This window comes from Nerophis ophidion, linkage group LG18 (assembly GCF_033978795.1).
Source record: "Nerophis ophidion isolate RoL-2023_Sa linkage group LG18, RoL_Noph_v1.0, whole genome shotgun sequence".
Lineage (NCBI taxonomy): Eukaryota > Metazoa > Chordata > Actinopteri > Syngnathiformes > Syngnathidae > Nerophis > Nerophis ophidion.
Genome location: NC_084628.1, coordinates 39,967,580 through 39,990,175, shown reverse-complemented (window position 1 = coordinate 39,990,175; position 22,596 = coordinate 39,967,580). Strand labels below are relative to the sequence as shown.

The 22,596-nt window shown below is 41.7% G+C and overlaps 1 protein-coding gene across 1 annotated transcript in view; it reads right to left on the bottom strand.

The window, feature by feature from the left end:
* tsr1 (TSR1 ribosome maturation factor) overlaps positions 1-22,596 on the bottom strand; it is a 39,084-nt gene that overhangs the window by 12,017 nt on the left and 4,471 nt on the right. Inside the window, exons 4-11 of the mRNA XM_061878117.1 lie at positions 19,557-19,691; positions 19,036-19,487; positions 17,914-18,058; positions 17,649-17,827; positions 4,821-5,053; positions 1,524-1,683; positions 1,350-1,460; positions 1,154-1,286 (exon numbers count right to left, since the gene is read on the bottom strand). Of these exons, the coding sequence (XP_061734101.1) occupies positions 1,154-1,286; positions 1,350-1,460; positions 1,524-1,683; positions 4,821-5,053; positions 17,649-17,827; positions 17,914-18,058; positions 19,036-19,487; positions 19,557-19,691 (1,548 nt within the window). The remainder of the gene's footprint in view (positions 1-1,153; positions 1,287-1,349; positions 1,461-1,523; positions 1,684-4,820; positions 5,054-17,648; positions 17,828-17,913; positions 18,059-19,035; positions 19,488-19,556; positions 19,692-22,596) is intronic.

Here is a 22,596-nt window from a genome sequence, read left to right as displayed (position 1 = left end):
ACGAGGCACCAAGCAGTGTGGGCGGGAATCATTTCCACAGACACGGAAGGAGTTTTTCACAACAAAGTTCTAAAGCTTAGTGATGTATCAGATATATCAGATTATAGGTGGCTTTATTTTGTACCCTTTGCATTCATATTTCACTGTTTGTTGCATTTTTGTTGCGTTTCACTTGATTGTAAAATATGTATATCGAAAGGGGGTGTGATATTCATATTTTGTCAATATTCATCCATCCATTCCATCCATTTTCTACCGCTTATTCCCTTTCGGGGTCGCGGGGGGCACTGGCGCCTATCTCAGCTACAATCGGGCGGAAGGCGGGGTACACCCTGGACAAGTCGCCACCTCATCACAAGGCCAACACAGATAGACAGACGACATTCACACTCATATTCACACACTAGGGCCAATTTAGTGTTGCCAATCAACCTATCCCCAGGTGCATGTCTTTGGAGGTAGGAGGAAGCCGGAGTACCCGGAGGGAACCCTGGCAGTCACGGTGGAGAACAAGAAAACTCCACACAGAAAGATCCAGAGCCTGGATTTGAACCCAGGACTGCAGGACCTTCGTATTGTGAGGCAGACGCACTAACCCCTCTGGAACCGTGAAGCCTGTCAATATTCAGTGTTTTATCATTCATAGAAGAATTTTAAATTCCATTACGTTTCATAAGGCGGTCTGTAATAACGTTTTTAGCATTCAATCAGACATTATTGTGAGGTTTTGTATTAGTGTCCCTTTAAAAATAGATATACCGGCCCCCTGACGCATTTTTTCCTCTAAATGTGGCCCCCGAGTCAAAATAATTGCCCTGGCCTGAGCTAGAGAATGAAGAGTGCTTGAAACTCTGCATGGCAACATCTCCGTTCGGTGCCACACCAACAAAACGCCCAAGCAACCATTTACACATCAACGCCGTATGAAAAAAATAGGAGATAACGTCCCACATAGTGAAGGACAAACACTATTTGATTTCCTAAAAATATCAAGATATTAAAAAAAAAGGCCATATCGCCCAGTCCTAGCTGTAACATAACAAAATGTGGAAAAAGTGAAGCGCTGTGAATACTTTCTGGATGCACTGTAGATGTAAATCATCAAATAAATCAATTATTCAGCCGTGTAAATCCCGGCTGAATAAGACCTTACCTGAGGTGTGCTGAGAGAAGATGGGAGAGGCCCGAAACCTCCGAAAGCCACAGTGGAACACCAGCTCTTCTTTTGATTTAATGGGCTCCGTGTTGCTGGGATGTCTCCTCACCAAAAGGTGCATTACGGACATCTGAGAAAGAAAGCAAAAAGTTGATGGAGCCATAAAAGATGACAACCCTCAGCAGGTGCCCACCTTCTGCTCATGGGGGAGAAGAGAGACCAAAACTAGCGGCTTTCCTGCCTGCACGCTCTCCATGACGGAGTGCGGCACGTCCACCACATGCAGCGTGACGTACCAGCCCACCTGTAACAAGACAGTTGAACCACCACCAAACCGTACTGCTTGCTGGGAACGTGTCAATTTTACCATGGCGCCCTCCTCCTCTTCAGCAGCTTCAGCCAGTACGCGGCGCCGGGTGCGTTCAAAGTTCTGGAACTGGAAGATGCGCGAATAGTTGTAAGGTAGGTTCTCCAGCGGGTCCCAGGGGGAGGATCGGAAGCTTTTGAGGCCCCTGTAGCGCTGGAATCTGCAAGCGGGGGACAGGGGGTTTAAAAAGCTCAAACCAGTGGCGGTTCCAGCTTCAATGACGCCCTGGGTGAGGTATTTGTTTTGAAATAATTTCCAACAAGGTAAAGTGGATTTTATTTGTTATCCCTAGTCTCTGTAGCGACTTGGCTGTTAAAGTTTAGCTTAGTCTTTATTTGAAGGGACAATGCACATAAACATTAGCTCAAAGATATATGTACCAGATTACAGCTAAATAGCTCATCTCCATCTGCAGTCCCTGGCTACCTAAATTAAAGGGATACAAAAATCATGCAATAAAATGATGACAACGGCATTTTATCAAATTAAAGGGGAACATTATAACAATTTCAAAAGGGTTAAAAACAATAAAAATCAGTTCCCAGTGGCTTGTTGTATTTTTTGAAGTTTTTTTCAAAATTTTACCGGTCTCGGAATATCCCTAAATAAAGCTTTAATGTGCCTTATTTTTGGCTCTCTGCGAAGACACTGGCCATTTCCCTGTGACGTCACACAGTGCTGCCAATGTAAACAAACAATGGGAATACCACAGCAAGATATAGCGACATTAGCTCGGATTCAAACTCGGATTTCAGCGACTTAAGCGATTCAACAGATTACGCATGTATTGAAACAGATGGTTGGAGTATGAAAGTATTGAAGAAGAAACTGAAGCTATTGAGCGAATAGCTATTGACGCTATTCATTGCCATAGCATGGCCGAATAGCTGCATTAGCATCGCCGGTAAAATGTGCGGACCAAACGATCAGGACTTTCGCATCTTTTGACACTGGAGCAACTTAAAACCTTCGATTGGTAAGTGTTTTTTTCAAAATTAAATGTGGGTGGAAGGAAACGTAATATAGTTGCAAATGCATCTGCAGGTTATCCATACATCTCTGTGCCATGTCTGCCTTAGCACCGCCGGTAAAATGTGGAAAAACTCCAGCACATTCAATGGGGGCCTGGCGGCAGACACTTTGGCATCTTCGGGCCAGTGGTGCAACTTGAATCCCTCCCTGTTAGTGTTGTCACACCCTCCGACAACACACCGTCGAGGCATTATGTCTCCAAGGTTCCCAAAAATAGTCAAAAAAACGGAAAATAACAGAGCTGAGACCCGGTGTTTGTAATGTGTTGAAAATGAAAATGGCGGGTGTGTTACCTCGGTGACGTCACATTCTGACGTCATCGCTTCCAGCGCGATAAACAGAAAGGCGTTTAATTCGCCAAAATTCACCCATTTAGAGTTCGGAAATCGGTTAAAAAAATAGATGGTCTTTTTTCTGCAACATCAAGGTATATATTGACGCTTACATAGGTCTGGTGATAATGTTCCCCTTTAAGAAAAGTCCTAAAATGCCCTTTCATATACACATACTTAATATACAATACAACCACCCCTCCTTTATATCATAACTAGACAATACATGCTCTTGTTCGCATATGTCATCATTTGTATAAAAAAAAAAAAAAAAAAGAAAAAAAAAAGCATGATTTTAACACACGCACCTCACAATTCACAACAAAAAAGCTCTCATGGATAAATATGATAAACATTAAGTTGTGTCAATCATAGTGTCCACCTTAGTGACCGTGTGAGCAGCTTTGATTGCTTCAAAGCCACTTTTTAACTTCAATTGTGAATGAAGAGTCATCTGTTAAGACTTTTCAAGTTTGTTCTGAGGTCGTTCCATTTCTTTACCGCTTTATATAAAAAGGCTGCAAAAGATGTTTTCCATCTGGGTGCGCTACAGTGCCTCCTGGTGGAGGCTGCTGCGTTTCTAGTTGTCACAGCAGAATGTAAACTGGACAAAGTGGTTAAGTGCCGCTGGTGCAGTGTTATTTAGGATTCTATGGTCCATTCTTATTGATTTTTATATTTGAATGTTAGCTAAATTTAACAATCTATATTTTTGGAGAACTAAACAGGATTTCACTTTATCTTAGTCTGTGTTGATTGAGCTGTGTTGAAGCAGCAAAAAAGGACATTATGTTAAATGTAGAGTTTCTGTCTCCGATAGTTGATATAATAATGTAAGTGCATCATAAAGCCTACATGAACTCCATGGTGTTTAGGGATGAATAGTCTCTCCTATTGCTATTGTACTATTTTTCCCGCTATAGTTACATTAGTCATTAGTAATGGAGCAGCCTAGTTTTAAATGGCAGGGTCCCTGCTATCATATGTTGATAAAAATATAACATTTACATAATAAAATCCCCAGGACTGCAGGGCCTTCAAATCGTAGCTGAGATAGGCGCCAGCGCCCCCCGCGACCCCGAAAGGGAATAAGCGGTAGAAAATGGATGGATGGATGGATAATAAAATCCACTACAGGCTTCCCAAATGCTGTAGTAAATTAACCATGAGTTGAGCATAGCTTCCCTGCTTAGGCTGCTGCCCCCGCGACCTGACCTCGGATAAGCGGAAGAAGATGGATGGATGGAGTTGAGCATATGTCAGCATGTGGCCCCACTTTTAACTATTTTTTTCAAACGCTTATTGCCAACGCTTACTTACAGTAAGTCATTATTTTGACTTTCTAAGCCATTATTTTGTCATTATTTTGACCTGGTAAATTACTAAGTAATAATGATGTACTTAATATCTCAGGTAACTAGGACTGTTTTGTTTTTACTTTACGGAAAAAAATATAGAGATATATATCGTAAATCACCATTCAGCAAATGGAGCGGAAAACACAACCAAAAGTTGTAGGATTCTTCACGCGACGAAGCCACAGTCTGTAGTTCATTGCCCCCCACGCTGTGATGGCGACAGGCCGGGTTACACCGATCCTTACACCCCCCAAACCCCTTCCCCGGTCCCCTCCACCTGGAGAGTCACCACCTTAACTAACACATTTTCCGGGGGGAACACTGACTTACACGTTGTCCCTGGCCATGTTTTTGCGAGTGGCTGCGCTGACCCCCCTCAGCCCAGGAAAAAAAATAAAAATAATGACGTCAATACTTTTGGTTTATTTCCGACAACGTTGACTAATCGTTGCACTCCATTGTTCATATCTATATTATTTCAATATGCAAACTTTTCCATTTAAGAACTGTGATGAAGAACCGATTAAGTTGGCAAATTGAAGTTCCACTGTACCACACAACACAGAAGAACCGACCTGTTTCTCGCAGCTGTGTCGATGGGCGTGTCCACCTCGTCCGGGAACAGCTCATTGGCCCGAGCATCGCGGTAGTGCTGGAGACCTTCGACTTCCGCTGCCTCATCCATGTGCTCATCATAACGCTGATCAGCTCCGGGGTGCTCCGTTGAGGACATTACTACTTCTTCCTCCTCCTCCTCCTCCTCCTCCTCCTCTTCCTCCTCTTCTGAGGCAATGTCTGAACCGGCATCCTGAGTTCAAAGAACACTGTATTTAACAGTCACAAATCAATGTACAGTTTTTTTGTTGTTTGTTTTTTAATTGAATGCTGAGTTTGGATTCACTTTGTGTTTACATACACAATATGTCTATTGTTTTGGACATTAAATTATATGATGCAGTGCGGTTCAACATCACTAAAAATCACAAGCAAACATATTACACATATGGTATTACCAATAGGTTGTATTCAGTCACATGACTTTTGAAGAAAAGTAAACAAAGAGGTGGGCCACCACACCAACATTGCTACTGTGCAGTAAACACAATGTGAACTGAGTAGGCAAGGGGCCTAGATCTTGACCTAAAAGCAGATATGAGCAAAAAAAAAAAAATCAACTATGCAATGGAATAGATCCCTATACTTGATCAAAACAAGATTTGTAGAGTGATCTGTCGGTGCAGTTCCCAGACGTATCCAACAATCTGGTGCTGCCATCGTTATTCTATAATAATAATAATTAAAGCTGCAAGCAGCGTTGGTCGGGTCCGCTTTTGGCCGCTGCCAAGCCCTGGTCTAAGTCAGACCTACATAGAGGTCTTTGTTTCATGTCTCTACGACATTCCTAACAGAAGTTACAAGCAGTTTTGTCTGGGTTTTTTCCTAGGGGGCGCTAGAGCGCAATTTTGACTTTTGGAGTTTGTTTTTTTATTAGATGGCAATTTTCGCCAGTCCTGATGTGTGTGTAAAATTTGGTGAGTTTTGAAGCATGTTAAGGGGGTCAACTAACAGATCGGCGTTTCTGGATGTTGTTGATAAATGGCTTTCGCTTTGCATAGTATAGCTTTAACTTGCACTTTGAAGCATTTTAAGGGGGTTAAATTACAGCTCAAAGAGGCAAAAATGACATTTTTTAGGAAACTTTGCGCAGGGGTTCTTTGAAGGAGCGTAAAATCAAAACCGTAGCAGTAATCAAAACTTTGTTGGATAGTTTTAATCAAAAGGATTCAATCTCTCTCCTGTGCGAGTTTGAAGCCGAAACGACAAACGCACTCGGAGGAGTTTACGTTTGAAAAAGGTGACGGGTTTTTACAAAACTTTTATTTTGAAGGGGTAATTTTTAACTTCCTGTTGATTTTTGCCGAAGGATGTCAATTATCTAAATGTAGGTCTAAGTGAGACCTACATAGAGGTTTTTGTTTCATGTCTTTCCGGTATTCCCACCATGGCAAAGGACTCCACAGGAGTCCTTTGCCATGGGCCAAGGACCCTAATAATAATAATAATGGATTAGATTTATATCGCACTTTCCTATTGTTATATACTCGAAGCTCTCACAGAGAAGTGGGAACCCATCATTCATTCACACCTGGTGGTGGTAAGCTAAATTTGTAGCCACAGCTGCCCTGGGGTAGACTGACGGAAGCGTGGCTGCCAGTTTGCGTCTACGGCCCCTCCGACCACCACCAAAGATTCACTCATCATTCACTCACCGGTGTGAGCGGCACCGGGGGCAAGGGTGAAGTGTCCTGCCCAAGGACACAACGGCAGCGATTTTGGATGTTAATAGGTGGGAAGCGAACCTGCAACCGTCAGGTTTCTGGCACGGCCGCTCTACCCACTACGCCATGCCGCCTCTACACAACAAAACAGATTGAATTTTGTAAAAGAATTGAGGTCTACAACTCCTGTGTGTGTGGCATTGGTATCAAGACTCTCCTGGGTAAACCATGCATCGTTTTTGCTTGTGTGCGGTTGCATTTCATGATTTAACTTTGCGTCTACCGCCATGTTTGTCGCCTTCATGTTGTTGCGCGTGTTTTACGAGTACCGTATTTTTCGGACTGTAAGTCGCAGATTTTTCATAGTTTGTGCGACATATACTCCGGAGCGACTTATGTGTGAAATTATTAACATATTACCGTAAAATATCAAGTAATAATATTTGTCTCATTCGCGGAAGAGACGCAGAAAATGTCAGCAATCGTCACACACACGTCAACTAATAAGAATTTGGCGGGGGAGGGTCATGGCAGAAGTGCATTGCGGGTCATAGAATGCTAACTTATATATGCTATATGCCAGTGGTTCTCAACTTTTTTTCAGTGATGTACCCCCTGTGAACATTTTTTTTAATTAAAGTACCCCCTAATCAGAGCAAAGCCTTTTTGGTTGAAAAAAAAAAGAGATAAAGAAGTAAAATACAGCACTATGTCATCAGTTTCTGATTTATTAAATTGTATAACAGTGCAAAATATTGTTCATTTGTAGTGGTCTTTCTTGAACTATTTGGAAAAAAAAGATATAAAAATAACTAAAACTTTTTGAAAAATAAACAAGTGATTCAATTATGGATAAATATTTCTACACATAGAAGTAATCAACTTAAAGTGCCCTCTTTGGGGATTGTAATAGAGATCCATCTGGATTCATCAACTTCATTCTAAACATTTCTTCACAAAAAAATAAATCTTTAACATCAATATTTATGGAACATGTCCACAAAAAATCTAGCTGTCAACACTGAATATTGCATTGTGGCATTTTTTTACACAGTTTATGAACTTATTCATATTTTGTTGAAGTATTATTCATTTAATATATTTATAAGGGATTTTTGAATTGTTGCAATTTTTAGAATATTTTTGAAAAATCTCACGTACCACTTGGGATACCTTCAATTACGCGTACCCCCATTTGAGAACCACTGCTATATGCTACTGCCGTAGCTATTAAAATGGATCATTTCATCATTGGCGGTAATTTATAAAAAGTGAGAAGGGCTGAACAAAAATGGCACCGAAAAGGAAATCATGTACTGCAGATTACAAGCCGGACGTAGTGAAATATGCAGCAGAAAAGGACAAGAGGAAGCGGCGCATACCTGTGGAGTTGGCAGAGTTGTTTAGAAGCGACATAGAGGAAGAAGATTTCATGGGATTTATGGATTAGGAGTGAGAGATAGTTTGGTAAAGGTATAACATGTTCTGTATGTTATAGTTATTTGAATGACTCTTACCATAATATGTCAGGTTAACATAGCAGTTGGTTATTTATGCCTCATATAACCTACACTTATTCAGCCTGTTGTTCACTATTCTTTATTTTAAATTGCCTTTCAAATGTCTATTCTTGGTGTTGGATTTTATCAAAGAATTTTCCCAAAAATGCGACGTATATATGTTTTTTTTCCTTCTTTATTATGCATTTTCGGCCGGTGCGCCGTATACTCAGGAGCGATTTATAACCCAAAAAATACGGTAAGTACCGTATTTTCCGCACTACAAGGCGCACTGGATTATAAGGCGCATAGAATAGAGCAGGGGTGCCCATTACGTCGATCGCGAGCTACCAGTCGAAATACAGAGTCTCGGAAAACTGGCGTGCACAAGCGATCCCTCAGAAAGCTGGCATGCACATCACTTGTGCACGCCAGTTTTCCGAGACTCTTATTTTGTTAGCGCAGGCAGCATGAAGGAGGGCTTTTATTGTGAAGATAGGAAATGTGCAGTCGGCCTTTAGAGTTTTGACGGAAGGGACGGCGCGAAAGTCTGTTGAAATAAAAAGTGTTTCTCGCCTTCCTCTCTGTCATTTTTTCATAATAATGAACTGGCAGCAGCCAGTGTCATCTCACAAGACCCTCGGGTGCCGTGAATGTCAATCAAGCAAGCTACGGAATTTGCCGCCAATGTTTTTCTTGTAAAGTGTATGGAAGCTGGATGAATTAGATGCCAAAAACCAACCACTTTCATGTGGTATTGTACAGAAAGAACAACTTTTTTTCTCCTCCATTTGAAAATGTGTGCGTTATCATCATTACTGTCTGATTCCAATCAATGCAAGTCATCAGAATCAGGTAATACACCAACTTATATTCTTGTCTTTGTGAAAGAAAGACATCTATATGTGTTACACATGTTTGTATTATCATTAAACACATTTAACTTGTTTACAAAAATGTCTCTTTCATAAATAAATAAATATAAATAATATATATAAATGAGGTAGATCTCCTCGAGTTGGTCAATTGAAAAGTAGCTCGCCTGCAGAAAAAGTGTGGGCACCCCTGGCCTACACATATCCAGATATTAATAAAAGGCCATGTCGCCCAGCCCTACTTTGATGTACACTATTGACACTCAGACTTATTGTGTGTCAACAACCGACAAGTGCGAATGATTTTCCTTGAATCCGTTTCAAGCAGAACTGGAAATAAATCATTTGAGCAATTCCACTTCCTCCTCCTGTCCAGACAGGAAGTTGTGTATGCAAAGCAGGAAGACAGGAGGCTTCTCTCGGGACCCCAGCTCCAAACACTATTGTTGCGACCAGACGCCGGGTACTTTGGCCCAGACACAGACGCTTCAACAAACAAGAAGCACAGCACATAGAGCGTGGGTCACACATGCTTAAGACATATCATAAACTAATGTGGGAGGTCTCTCCTAAGATGTCCTTGATGCTGAAGAAAACTTGATGAAAAGGTAAGCAGCGCAGGTCGCTTCTCGGCGGTAAACGTGAGAACGATGAATGTCTGATACTTGATTTTGTAGTGATCAATCAATCAATCAATCAATGTTTACTTATATAGCCCTAAATCACTAGTGTCTCAAAGGGCTGCACAAACCACCACGACATCCTCGGTAGGCCCACATAAGGGCAAGGAAAACTCACACCCAGTGGGACATTGGTGACAATAATGACCCAGTGGGACGTCGGTGACAATGATGACTATGAGAACCTTAGAGAGGAGGAAAGCAATGGATGTCGAGCGGATCTAACATGATACTGTGAAAGTTCAATCCACAATGGATACAACACAGTCGCGAGAGTCCAGTCCAAGGAGGATCCAAGACACAGCAGCGAGAGTCCCGTTCACAGCGGAGCCAGCAGGAAACCATCCCAAGCGTAGGCGGACCAGCAGCGCAGAGATGTCCCCAGCCGATACACAGGCGAGCAGTACATGGCCACCGGATCGGACCGGACCCCCTCCACACGGGAGAGTGGGACATAGAAGAAAAAGAAAAGAAACGGCAGATCAACTGGTCTAAAAAGGGAGTCTATTTAAAGGCTAGAGTATACAAATGAGTTTTAAGGTGAGACTTAAATGCTTCTACTGAGGTGGCATCGCGAACTGTTACCGGGAGGGTATTCCAGAGTACTGGAGCTCGAACGGAAAATGCTCTATAGCCCGCAGACTTTTTTTGGGCTTTGGGAATCACTAATAAGCCGGAGTCCTTTGAACGCAGATTTCTTGCCGGGACATATGGTACAATACAATCGGCAAGATAAGATGGAGCTAGACCGTGTAGTATTTTATACGTAAGTAGTAAAACCTTAAAGTCACATCTTAAGTGCACAGGAAGCCAGTGCAGGTGAGCCAGTACAGGCGTAATGTGATCAAACTTTCTTGTTCTTGTCAAAAGTCTAGCAGCCGCATTTTGTACCAACTGTAATCTTTTAATGCTAGACATGGGGAGACCCGAAAATAATACGTTACAGTAGTCGAGGCGAGTGGTAACAAACGCATGGATAATGATATCAGCGTCTTTAGTGGACAGAATGGAGCGAATTTTAGCGATGTTACGGAGATGAAAGAAGGCCGTTTTAGTAACGCTTTTAATGTGTGACTCAAAGGAGAGAGTTGGGTCGAAGATAATACCCAGATTCTTTACCGTGTCGCCTTGTTTAATTGTTTGATTGTCAAATGTTAGAGTTGTATTATTAAATAGAGTTCGGTGTCTAGCAGGACCGATAATCAGCATTTCCGTTTTTTTGGCGTTGAGTTGCAAAAAGTTAGCGGACATCCATTGTTTAATTTCATTAAGACACGCCTCCAGCTGACTACAATCCGGCGTGTTGGTCAGCTTTAGGGGCATGTAGAGTTGGGTGTCATCAGCATAACAGTGAAAGCTAATACCGTATTTGCGTATGATGTCACCTAGCGGCAGCATGTAGATGCTGAAGAGTGCAGGGCCAAGGACCGAACCCTGGGGAACTCCACACGTTACCTTAACGTAGTCCGAGGTCACATTGTTATGGGAGACGCACTGCATCCTATCAGTAAGATAAGAGTTAAACCAAGACAGGGCTAAGTCTGACATACCAATTCGTGTTTTGATACGTTCTAATAAAATATTATGATCGACGGTATCGAAAGCAGCGCTAAGATCGAGGAGCAGCAACATAGATGACGCATCAGAATCCATCGTTAGCAATAGATCATTAGTCATTTTTGCGAGGGCTGTCTCCGTGGAGTGATTTGCCCTGAAACCGGATTGAAAGGTTTCACATAGATTGTTAGACGCTAAGTGTTCATTTAACTGCTCCGCAACAATTTTTTCAAGGATTTTTGAAATAAAGGGAAGGTGAGACACCGGTCGGTAATTTACCATGAGGTCAGGATCGAGGTTAGGTCTTTTAAGAAGAGGATGAATAACCGCTTTTTTGAATGCTAGGGGAACAGTGCCCGAGGAGAGTGATAAGTTTATAATATAATATAATATATAATATTTAGCACTGATGGACCTAATAATAGTGCTATTAAAAGAAAAACTTTTCTTAAATGTTGCCCTTCATCCAAAATCCCAACGTGAGACAAGAACAGGTCTTTCCGTTTTCCATAATAGTGAAGGAACTGCTAGAACGAGGCGGGGACAGTGTAGGAATTAGCAAGCTCCCCCCTATATGTATATGATTGTAGCTAAACTGAAGATGTCACAGTTTGAAATTTTGGATTTTTTTTCCTATTTATTTTTGCGTAAGGGTCCCACCCTATGACATTTTAGCGAAATTTTTGTTTTGTAAAATATGCATTTTCTGCCATTTTCGGGTTTTGTCGGGACTCCTGGTGAGGTTTTGAGACATCTCCTACCACTACAGCACCAGTACTGTGCTCCTGAAACAAATCCGTTTTTTTTTTTGTGTAAGGGCCCCCCCCTTTACGACATTTTAGTGAAAACATTTTAAAAAAAAAATGCATTTTGTGCCATTTTGGGGTTTTATCGAGACTCCTGATGAGGTTTTGAGACATCTCCTACCACTACAGCACCAGTACTGTGCTGCTGAAACAAATCCGTTTTTTTTTTTTGTGTAAGGGTCCCCCCCTTTACGACATTTTAGTGAAAACATTTAAAAAAAAAAAATGCATTTTGTGCCATTTTGGGGTTTTATCGAGACTCCTGATGAGGTTTTGAGACATCTCCTACAACTACAGCACCAGTATTGTGCTGCTGAAACAAATCCGTTTTTTTTTTGTGTGTGTAAGGGTCCCCCCCCTTATGACATTTTATAGAAAAAAAGTTTTCCAAAAAAATATGCATTTTCTGCCATTTTTGGGTTTTATGGGGACTCCTGATGAGGTTTTGAGACATCTACTACAACTACAGCACCAGTACTGTGCTGCTGAAACAAATCCGTTTTTTTTTGTTTTTTTTGTGTAAGGGTCCCCACCCTTACGACATTTTAGCGGAAACATTTATAAAAAAAAATATGCATTTTGTGCAATTTTGGGGTTTTATCGAAACTCCTGATGAGGTTTTGAGACATCTCCTACAACTACAGCACCAGTATTGTGCTGCTGAAGCAAGTCTGTCATTTAGAATTTTTGTGTAAGGGTTCCCCCCCTTACGACATTTTATAGAAAGAAAATGTTCCCCAAAAATATGCATTTTCTGCCATTTTTGGGTTTTATCGGGACTCCTGATGAGGTTTTAAGACATCTACTACAACTACAGTACCAGTATTGTGCTGCTGAAACAAATCCGTTTTTTTTTGTGTGTGTAAGGGTCCCCCCCCTTACGACATTTTATGGAAAAAACGTTTTCCCAAAAAATATGCATTTTCTGCCATTTTCTGGTTTTATGGGGACTCCTGATGAGGTTTTGAGACATCTACCACAACTACAGCACCAGTATTGTGCTGCTGAAACAAATCCGATTTTTTTTATTTTTGTGTAAGGGTCCAACCCTTACGAGATTTTAGTGAAAACATTTATAAAAAAAAATATGCATTTTGTGCCATTTTGGCGTTTTATGGAGACTCCTGATGAGGTTTTGAGACATCTCCTACAACACCACCAGTATTGTGCTGCTGAAACAAATCCATTTTTTTTTATTTTTGTGCAAGGGTCCCCCCCCTTACGACATTTTATAGAAAAAAAGTTTTCCAAAAAAATATGCATTTTCTGCCATTTTTGGGTTTTATCGGGACTCCTGATGAGGTTTTGAGACATCTACAACTACAGCACCAGTATTGTGCTGCTGAAACAAGTCCTTTTTTTGAATTTTTGTGTAAGGGTCCCCCCCTTACGACATTTTATAGAAAGAAAATTTTCCCCAAAAATATGCATTTTCTGCCATTTTTGGGTTTTATCGGGACTCCTGGTGAGGTTTTAAGACATCTACTACAACTACAGCACCAGTATTGTGCTGCTGAAACAAATCAGGTTTTTTTTGTGTGTGTAAGGGTCCCCCCCCTTACGACATTTTATAGAAAAAAAGTTTTCCCCAAAAATATGCATTTTCTGACATTTTTGGGTTTTGTCGGGACTCCTGGTGAGGTTTTGAGACATCTCCTACCACTACAGCACCAGTATTGTGTTGCTGAAAACAAATCTGATTTTTTTATTTTTGTGTAAGGGTCCAACCCTTACGACATTTTAGTGAAAACATTTATAAAAAAAATATGCATTTTGTGCCATTTTGGGGTTTTATCGAGACTCCTGATGAGGTTTTGAGACATCTCCTACAACAACAACACCAGTATTGTGCTGCTGAAACAAATCCTTTTTTTTTTTTTTGTGTGTGTAAGGGTCCCCCCCCTTACGACATTTTATAGAAAAAAAGTTTTCCAAAAAAATATGCATTTTCTGCCATTTTTGGGTTTTATCGGGACTCCTGATGAGGTTTTGAGACATCTACAACTACAGCACCAGTATTGTGCTGCTGAAACAAGTCCTTTTTTTGAATTTTTGTGTAAGGGTCCCCCCCTTACGACATTTTATAGAAAGAAAATTTTCCCCCAAAATATGCATTTTCTGCCATTTTTGGGTTTTATCGGGACTCCTGATGAGGTTTTGAGACATCTACTACAACTACAGTACCAGTATTGTGCTGCTGAAACAAATCCGTTTTTTTTTGTGTGTGTAAGGGTCCCCCCCCTCACGACATTTTATAGAAAAAAAGTTTTCCAAAAAAATATGCATTTTCTGCCATTTTTGGGTTTTATGGGGACTCCTGATGAGGTTTTGAGACATCTCCTACAAATACAGCACCAGTATTGTGCTGCTGAAACAAATCATTTTTTTTTGTTTTGTTTTGTGTGTAAGGGTCCCACCCTTACGACATTTTAGCGAAAACATTTTTCAAAAAATATGCATTTTGTGCCATTTTGGGGTTTTATGGAGACTTCTGATGAGGTTTTGAGACATCTACAACTACAGCATCAGAATTGTGCCTCTGAAGCAAGTCCTTTTTTTGAATTTTTGTGTAAGGGTCCCCCCCTTACGACATCTTAAAGAAAAGAAAATTTCCCAAAAAATATGCATTTTCTGCCATTTTGGGGTTTTATCGGGACTCCTGATGAGGTTTTGAGACATCTCCTACAACTACAGCACCAGTATTGTGCTGCTGAAGCAAGTCCGTTTTTTTTTTATTTTTGTGTATGGGTCCCCCCTATGACATTTTAGCGAAAAAAAGTTTTCCCAAAAAAGCATTTTCTGCTATTTTCGGGTTTTGTTGGGTCTCCTGATGACGTTTTGAGACATCTCCTACAACTACAGCACCAGTATTGTGCTGCTGAAGCAAGTCCTTTTTTTTAATTTTTGTGTAAGTGTTCCCCCTTATGACCTTTTAGCGGAATTTTTTTTTTTCAAAAAATATGCATTTTCTGCCATTTTCGGCTTTTGTCAGGACTCCTGATGAGGTTTTGAGACATCTTCTACAACCACAGCACCAGTATTGTGCTGCTGAAGTGGAAACAAAGTAAAGTAAAATATAATATGAATGGCTATAGAGCCTATCTGAGTTAAGCACTATAGTCCACAGCTGTGGACGTGTAGATACGCACGCAGCTGCTTGTCTTGATGCCAAATATTAGCGTCAACTAATGCAAGTGACATGACTATATTTGGTAACAAATTGCTGCAATTTGTGTTTTATCTTTTACAATGTGTGTTTCACCTGCTACATGGCTTATCTGTGTACTTTTATCAATGGTTTGTTTTTTTATTATTTCCTAAAAATTGTATTTTTCTTAAAGCACAGACCAGGAGGGCAAGCATAAATCATGAAGCATTGTTCGAGATGCCACCTCAGTAGAAGCATTTAAGTCTCACCTTAAAACTCATTTGTATACTCTAGCCTTTAAATAGACTCCCTTTTTAGACCAGTTGATCTGCCGTTTCTTTTCTTTTTCTTCTATGTCCCACTCTCCCTTGTGGAAGGCGTCCGGTCCGATCCGGTGGCCATGTACTTCTTGCCTGTCTATCGGCTGGGGACATCTCTGCGCTGCTGATCCGCCTCCGCTTGGGATGGTTTCCTGCTGGCTCCGCTGTGAACGGGTCTCTCGCTGCTGTGTTAGATCCGCTTTGGACTGGACTCGCGACTGTGTTGGATCCATTATAGATTGAACTTTCACAGTATCATGTTAGACCCGCTCGACATCCATTGCTTTCCTCCTCTCCAAGGTTCTCATAGTCATCATTGTCACCGACCTCCCACTGGGTCATTATTGTCACCGATGTCCCACTGGGTGTGAGTCTTCCTTGCCCTTATGTGGGCCTACCGAGGATGTCGTAGTGGTTTGTGCAGCCCTTTGAGACACTAGTGATTTAGGGCTATATAAGTAAACATTGATTGATTGATTGATTGAATAAAGCTTTTTATTTATATTCAAACATAATCCATGATTATGGCAAACTATATGTATTATCGAAAATTGTAAATTGTTTTAAGTGCAACAAGAAAAGCCTAATGAGTTTAACGCCTTTTAATTTTTAAAATTATCTAAAATTGTTCTTTGAGTGCTTCAAGCGGGAAGATGTCGAACAATCATGTGGCAAAAGCGTTGCTACAAAAAGTAGCATTACTGCTAATATGTGGCATCATTTGAAAAGTCACCCGCTAGAGAATGAAGACTGCTTGAAACTCTGCATAACACCTCCATTTGGTGCCACACCCACAAAATGCCCAAGAAACCATTTCCAGATCAACTACGTATGAAAAAAATAGTCAACAACAGGAGATAACGTCCGCAGGAAGCTACCACAGAGTGAAGGACATACACTATTTGATTTCCAATTATGCAGCTAGGGTTGGGTATTGAGTATCGATTGGAACCGAGACTAACTTTAAGTTTAAATTTCGATTCTTAGTTTCGATACCCAGTCCGCCGACCGGAAAAAAATAATAAGTCCGCCGACCCGGATGAAGAAGCCGCTGAACACCAACGAAGAAGCGTCCACCGCCGGAAGTGTTAGCATAGCCGAGCCTATGTAGCCGAGCGAGTCAGTCAAGCATGGATAGCAGGCGTCGACGGTCGAAAGTGTGGCTTTATTTTACAAAAAAAAATGAAATATCGGTGAAACGTAACACGTGCGACAGGACTGTTTCGTGCTTAGGGGGGTGCACGTCGAAGATGATGAAGCACCTCAGAGTTCATGGAGTACAAATAAATGCGTGTCCCGTCTTCGACAGGAGAGACTAACAATTCAAGTTCATAGATTTGATATTTATATATTAGTTGAAAACAGCCCTGTGAGGAATTTATAGTAAAGTTCATGAAAAGTTAATAGAATTAAAATTGATGGAGAATGTCAGACTATTTCATTCAGAAAGACTGTAGGTTTGCTAGCTCATTTAAAATATCCTAAACTTTTTTTTGACCCTGCCTTTTTTTGTTTTGTTTTTTTAAAGAATCGGAATCGAGAATCGTCAGGAATCGGAATCGAAACAAAGAATCGGAATTGGAATCGTTGGAATTGAAACGATACCCAACCCTATATCAGCTCATTTTTATTTGACACATATCAAAATATCTTTTGTGACATCATGCACTAAAGTGCACTTTATTTCTTTTAAACTATTGTACTGGTGTTCTGTACAAAAATGTTGTGTTGTTTTGATATGTCATCTTATTTACAACATGCACAAATGTGCACCCATAGCTTGTTTTAAAATGTCTCTGACAATCTTGCACTTTGTTTTGGAAATGACATGAATGTTTGTGCCACTGCTTAATAACTGTTTAATAAATACACTTTTAGTTGTGATTTCCATCTCTGCATGAAAGTTTAAAAGTAGCATATATTAATGCAGTATGAAGAAGAATGTTTGAATGTAGACACATATAATCATCATACTGCTGTGATTATATGCATCAAGTGTTCATTCAAGGCTAAGGCAAAATATGCAGATATATATGGTGTATCCTGACATGGCCTGAAAATATCTAAATATTAAAAAAAAGGCCATATCGCCAAGCCCTAGTACTAGTACCACATTACTGGTATCGAGACGACACTCGTCTCACATAAAGTTTTTGGATAATGAACAAAATCCCCCCAAAAGTATAAGTTTCCTTGAAAATACACAAAAGGTAAATATTTTCCAAATAAAAGTGAGTACCTGGAGGTCATGGTCTCTTCCCTCAGAGGCGTCATCCATCATATCATCGTCGTCGTCATCTTCTTCACTGCTTTCTTCATCCAGTGAACCATTTGTGTCGTCTTCATTAACAATCCATGCCGCCTGGTAGTCAGACGTTCCTTTCGGGACTTTCATCACACGTTTGGTCTTTCTCCCTTCTAAACAACATACGTTAGGTACTTGGAAAAGGGCCAGGATTTTTAAACTTCCTGATGTATTTTTCAAAAAGGAACCCATTTTGCACCTTCGGCCTCCAGCAGCTCTGACTCTGTGGGCCACGTCTGCTCTCCGTCCATGGGGTCCACCTCGGCCTCCGTCTGCAGGCTCTCCCTGCAAGTCGGGTCTGCTTTCATTAGAACCCGCACAGGCGCCTCCGTGTCACCCCCGTCCTGAGGAGACACACAGAAGCGGGTAAACAGGAAATATTAGGGGTGTAACGGTACACAAAAATGTCGGTTCGGTGCGTACCTCGGTTTAGAGGTCACGGTTCGGTTCATTTTCGGTACAGTAAGAAGACAACAAAATATAAATTATTTTGGTTATTTATTTACCAAATTTGTAAACAATGGCTTTATCCTTTTAACATTGGGAACACTATAATGATTCTGCCCACGCTAATCAACATTAAACTGCCTGAAGTTGTTGCTCAGATTAACTAAAATGACAAAACCTTTATTCTACACACCAAAAGTGCAACATTAACCATTTTCAAGTCAACTCATCGTGCTTAATTTATTACAGCATTTGGGAAGCCTGTAGTTGATTTTTATTATGTAAGTGTTATATTTTTATCAACATGTGATAGCAGGGACCCTGCCATTCAAAGCTTTTCTGTCCGTAAAACACACACACCGCAAAATGAGCTAACGTTACGCTAAAAGCTAATTAGCCTTCACCTCAAGCCAGAACTGCGAGCGAGCTGAGCTGCAGTTTAAGTTTCTAGAAGGTCAATGGGCTCATAGTGATGTTAGTAGTAGTTGACTGGGATGTTTTTATTATCATTTGGGGTTGAGTACGCTGCCTTATGCTCACCTGCTAAACACTTATCTGCTCGACGCTAAGGCATTGACTACATGCGCTCTGAATACGCACTGCTGATTGGCTGATACCGCTCTGAATACGCACTGCTGATTGGCTATTACCGCTATATATGTAACCAATCAGATGGTTGTGTGGGTGGGACAATGCTGGGTGCTGACACAGAGGCAGAAGAAGCAAAGCAGCTCATAAGACTTCCATACACCCCGTACCGAACCGAAACCGTTCAATACAAATACACGTACAGTTATATCCCTAGGAAATATAGAATTGTTAGGATTTTGTTGGTTTTCATTAATGCGTGAAAATGTAACTTGCATCTCTCTACCTGCATGTCAGCGTCTCCTTTGCTGGACTTGGCTGGTCTGGGTGCAGCTGTGTTCATGGGCAGAGGGTCTTTGAGAGCATCGATCTGACTCAGCTGAAAGTCTCCGTGTCCACTGATGTGCACCAGTCTGTCCGCCCGAAGAGGCCGCCCGCGGACATATCCGGAGACACATAGGGTGCCGAGACCAGCGGGTCCACTCGGCGTGGCCACGTTGGTGTGGTTGGGGGTAAAAGTGACAGACTGAGCCACCAGATGGGAACGTCTGGAGCGGAAGCCTAACTTCCTTTGCCTCTGAGTGCCCAAATGTCTGAGCAGCAGCGTGGCATCCTGATCCGTGTCCAGAGGGAATAGACGTGCCTCCGGAAAACGCAGCTCGGTGATCTTGGACAGCACCCTCCGGGACTCCACTTTCTTCTTCATGGTGAGGTCAGACACACCCTGACAAACAAGCGCTTCGAGGATGCAAATTGTGACAGCTGTTAATCCAGTGGGATCGCAGAATAGTGATAGGTTACACTCACCATGGCTCGGGAGGCCCTGAGCAAAAAGACAGGAGAGACAGTACTCGCCGTAGGTGTCCCACCCATCAGCGGAGTTGAGCACAAACACAAGGCTGTCTGCCATCTTAGCTACATCCAGCAGAGAATGGATGTCACCTGTGCAAACACCACATAGAAGCTCCAGTACAACACAACGGGATTCAACTTCCATACGGGTTGGCAGTGATATGAACACACTTAAAACACAGAATTTCCTCGTATTGTGGCTTTAATTCTGACAGACACCTCGCCTCCGATAATCACTGTGAATACTGGTTACTAGAGATGTCCGATAATGGCGTTTTTGACGATATCCGATATACAGATATTGTCCAACTCTTAATTACCGATACCGATATCAACCGATACCGATATATACAGTGGTGGAATGAACACATTATTATGCCTAAAGTAGTTGTGATGGCCTGCTGGATGCATTAAACCAGGGGTGCCCATTACGTCGATCGCGAGCTACCAGTCGACCGCGGGGGGTGTGTCAGTCGATCTCCAGCCAGGCTTTTAAAAAAAAATAGACCTAAAAATGAGTGATCATCAATCTTCACCAAGACGTCACTTAAATGACATTCACGTTACCAGAGGGTCTTGTGAGATGACGCTGGCTGCTGCAAGATCATTATTATGAAAATATGACCGAGAGGAAGGCGAGAAACACTTTTTATTTCATCAGACTCTCGCGCCGTACCTTCCGTCAAAACTCTAAAGGCCGACTGCACATTTCCTATCTTCACAATAAAAGCCCTGCTTCATGCTGCCTGCACTAACTAAATACAGAGTCTCGGAAAACTGGCGTGCACAAGCGATCCCTCAGAAAGCTGGCGTGCACATCACTTGTGCACGCCAGCTTTCCGAGACTCTTATTTTGTTAGCGCAGGCAGCATGAAGCAGGGCTTTTATTGTGAAGATAGGAAATGTGCAGTCGGCCTTTAGAGTTTTGACGGAAGGGACGGCGCGAAAGTCTGTTGAAATAAAAAGTGTTTCTCGCCTTCCTCTCTGTCATTTTTTCATAATAATGAACTGGCAGCAGCCAGCGTCATCTCACAAGACCCTCGGGTGCCGTGAATGTCAATCAAGCAAGCTACGGAATTTGCCGCCAATGTTTTTCTTGTAAAGTGTATGGAAGCTGGATGAATTAGATGCCAAAAACCAACCACTTTCATGTGGTATTGTACAGAAAGGACAACTTTTTTTCTCCTCCATTTGAAAATGTGGGCGTTAATCATTACTGTCTGATTCCAATCAATGCAAGTCATCAGAATCAGGTAATACACCAACTTATATTCTTGTCTTCGTGAAAGAAAGACATCTATATGTGTTACACATGCTTGTATTATCATTAAACACATTTAACTTGTTTACAAAAATGTCTCTTTCATAAATAAATAAATATAAATGATATATATAAATGAGGTAGATCCCCTCGAGTTGGTCAATTGAAAAGTAGCTCGCCTGCAGAAAAAGTGTGGGCACCCCTGCATTAAACAATGTAACAAGGTTTTCCAAAATAAATCAACTCAAGTTATGGAAAAAAATGCCAACATGGCACTGCCATATTTATTATTGAAGTCACAAAGTCCGTTATTTTTTTTTAACATGCCTCAAAACAGCAGCTTGGAATTTGGGACCTCAACCACCTCATGCTCTCTCAGGGAGAGCATGAGGTAGTTGAGGTGGGGAATTCTATATTGTAGTGTCCTGGAAAGAGTTAGTGCTGCAAGGGCTTCTAGGTATTTGTTCTGTTGTGTTTATGTTGTGTTACGGTGCGGATGTTCCCCCAAAATGTGTTTGTCATTGTTGTTTGGTGTGGCGCATATTTGTAACAGTGTTAAACTTGTTTATACAACCACCACCGTCAGTGTGACCTGTATGGCTGTTGTAATTATGTGACTGGGCCGGCACATAAAGGCAGTGCCTTTAAGGACGTAGGGAGAAGTACAGAGTGCCAATAAACCTTAAAGGCACTGCCTTTGTGTGCCGGCCTAGCCACATAATATCAACAGCCATACAGTTCACACTGAGGGTGGCAGTATAAACAACTTTAACACTGTTACAAACCACTACATCCTCGGTAGGCCCACATAAGGGCAAGGAAAACTCACACCCAGTGGGAGGTCGGTGACAATGATGACTATGAGAACCTTGGAGAGGAGGAAAGCAATGGATGTCGAGCGGGTCTAACATGATACTGTGAAAGTTCAATCCATAATGGATCCAACACAGTCGCGAGAGTCCAGTCCAAAGCGGATCCAACACAGCAGCGAGAGTCCCGTTCACAACGGAGCCAGCAGGAAAACATCCCAAGTGGAGGCGGATCAGCAGCGCAGAAAAGTCCCCAGCCGATACACAGGCAAGCAGTACATGGCCACCGGATCGGACCGGACCCCCTCCACAAGGGAGAGTGGGACATAGGAGAAAAAGAAAAGAAACGGCAGATCAACTGGTCTAAAAGGGGAGTCTATTTAAAGGCTAGAGTATACAAATGAGTTTTAAGGTGAGACTTAAATGCTTCTACTGAGGTGGCATCTCGAACTTTTACCGGGAGGGCATTCCAGAGTACTGGAGCCCGAAATGAAAACGCTCTAAAGCCCGCAGACCTTTTTTGGGCTTTGGGAATCACTAAAAAGCCGGAGACCTTTGAACGCAGATTTCTTGCTGGGACATATGGTACAATACAACCGGTAAGATAGGATGGAGCTAGACCGTGTAGTATTTTATACGTAAGTAGTAAAACCTTAAAGTCACATCTTAAGTGCACAGGATGCGCCACACTGTGAACCCACACCAAACAAAAATGAAAAAAAACACATTTCAGGAGAACATCCACACTGCAACACAACAGAACACATACCCAGAACCCCTTGCAGCACTAATTCTTTCGGGACGCTACAATATACACCCCCGTACCCCCAACCCTGCCCACCTCAACCTCTCTCAGGGAGAGCGTGTCCCTAAATTCCAAGCTGCTGTTTTGAGGCATGTTAAAAAAAATAATGCACTTTGTGAC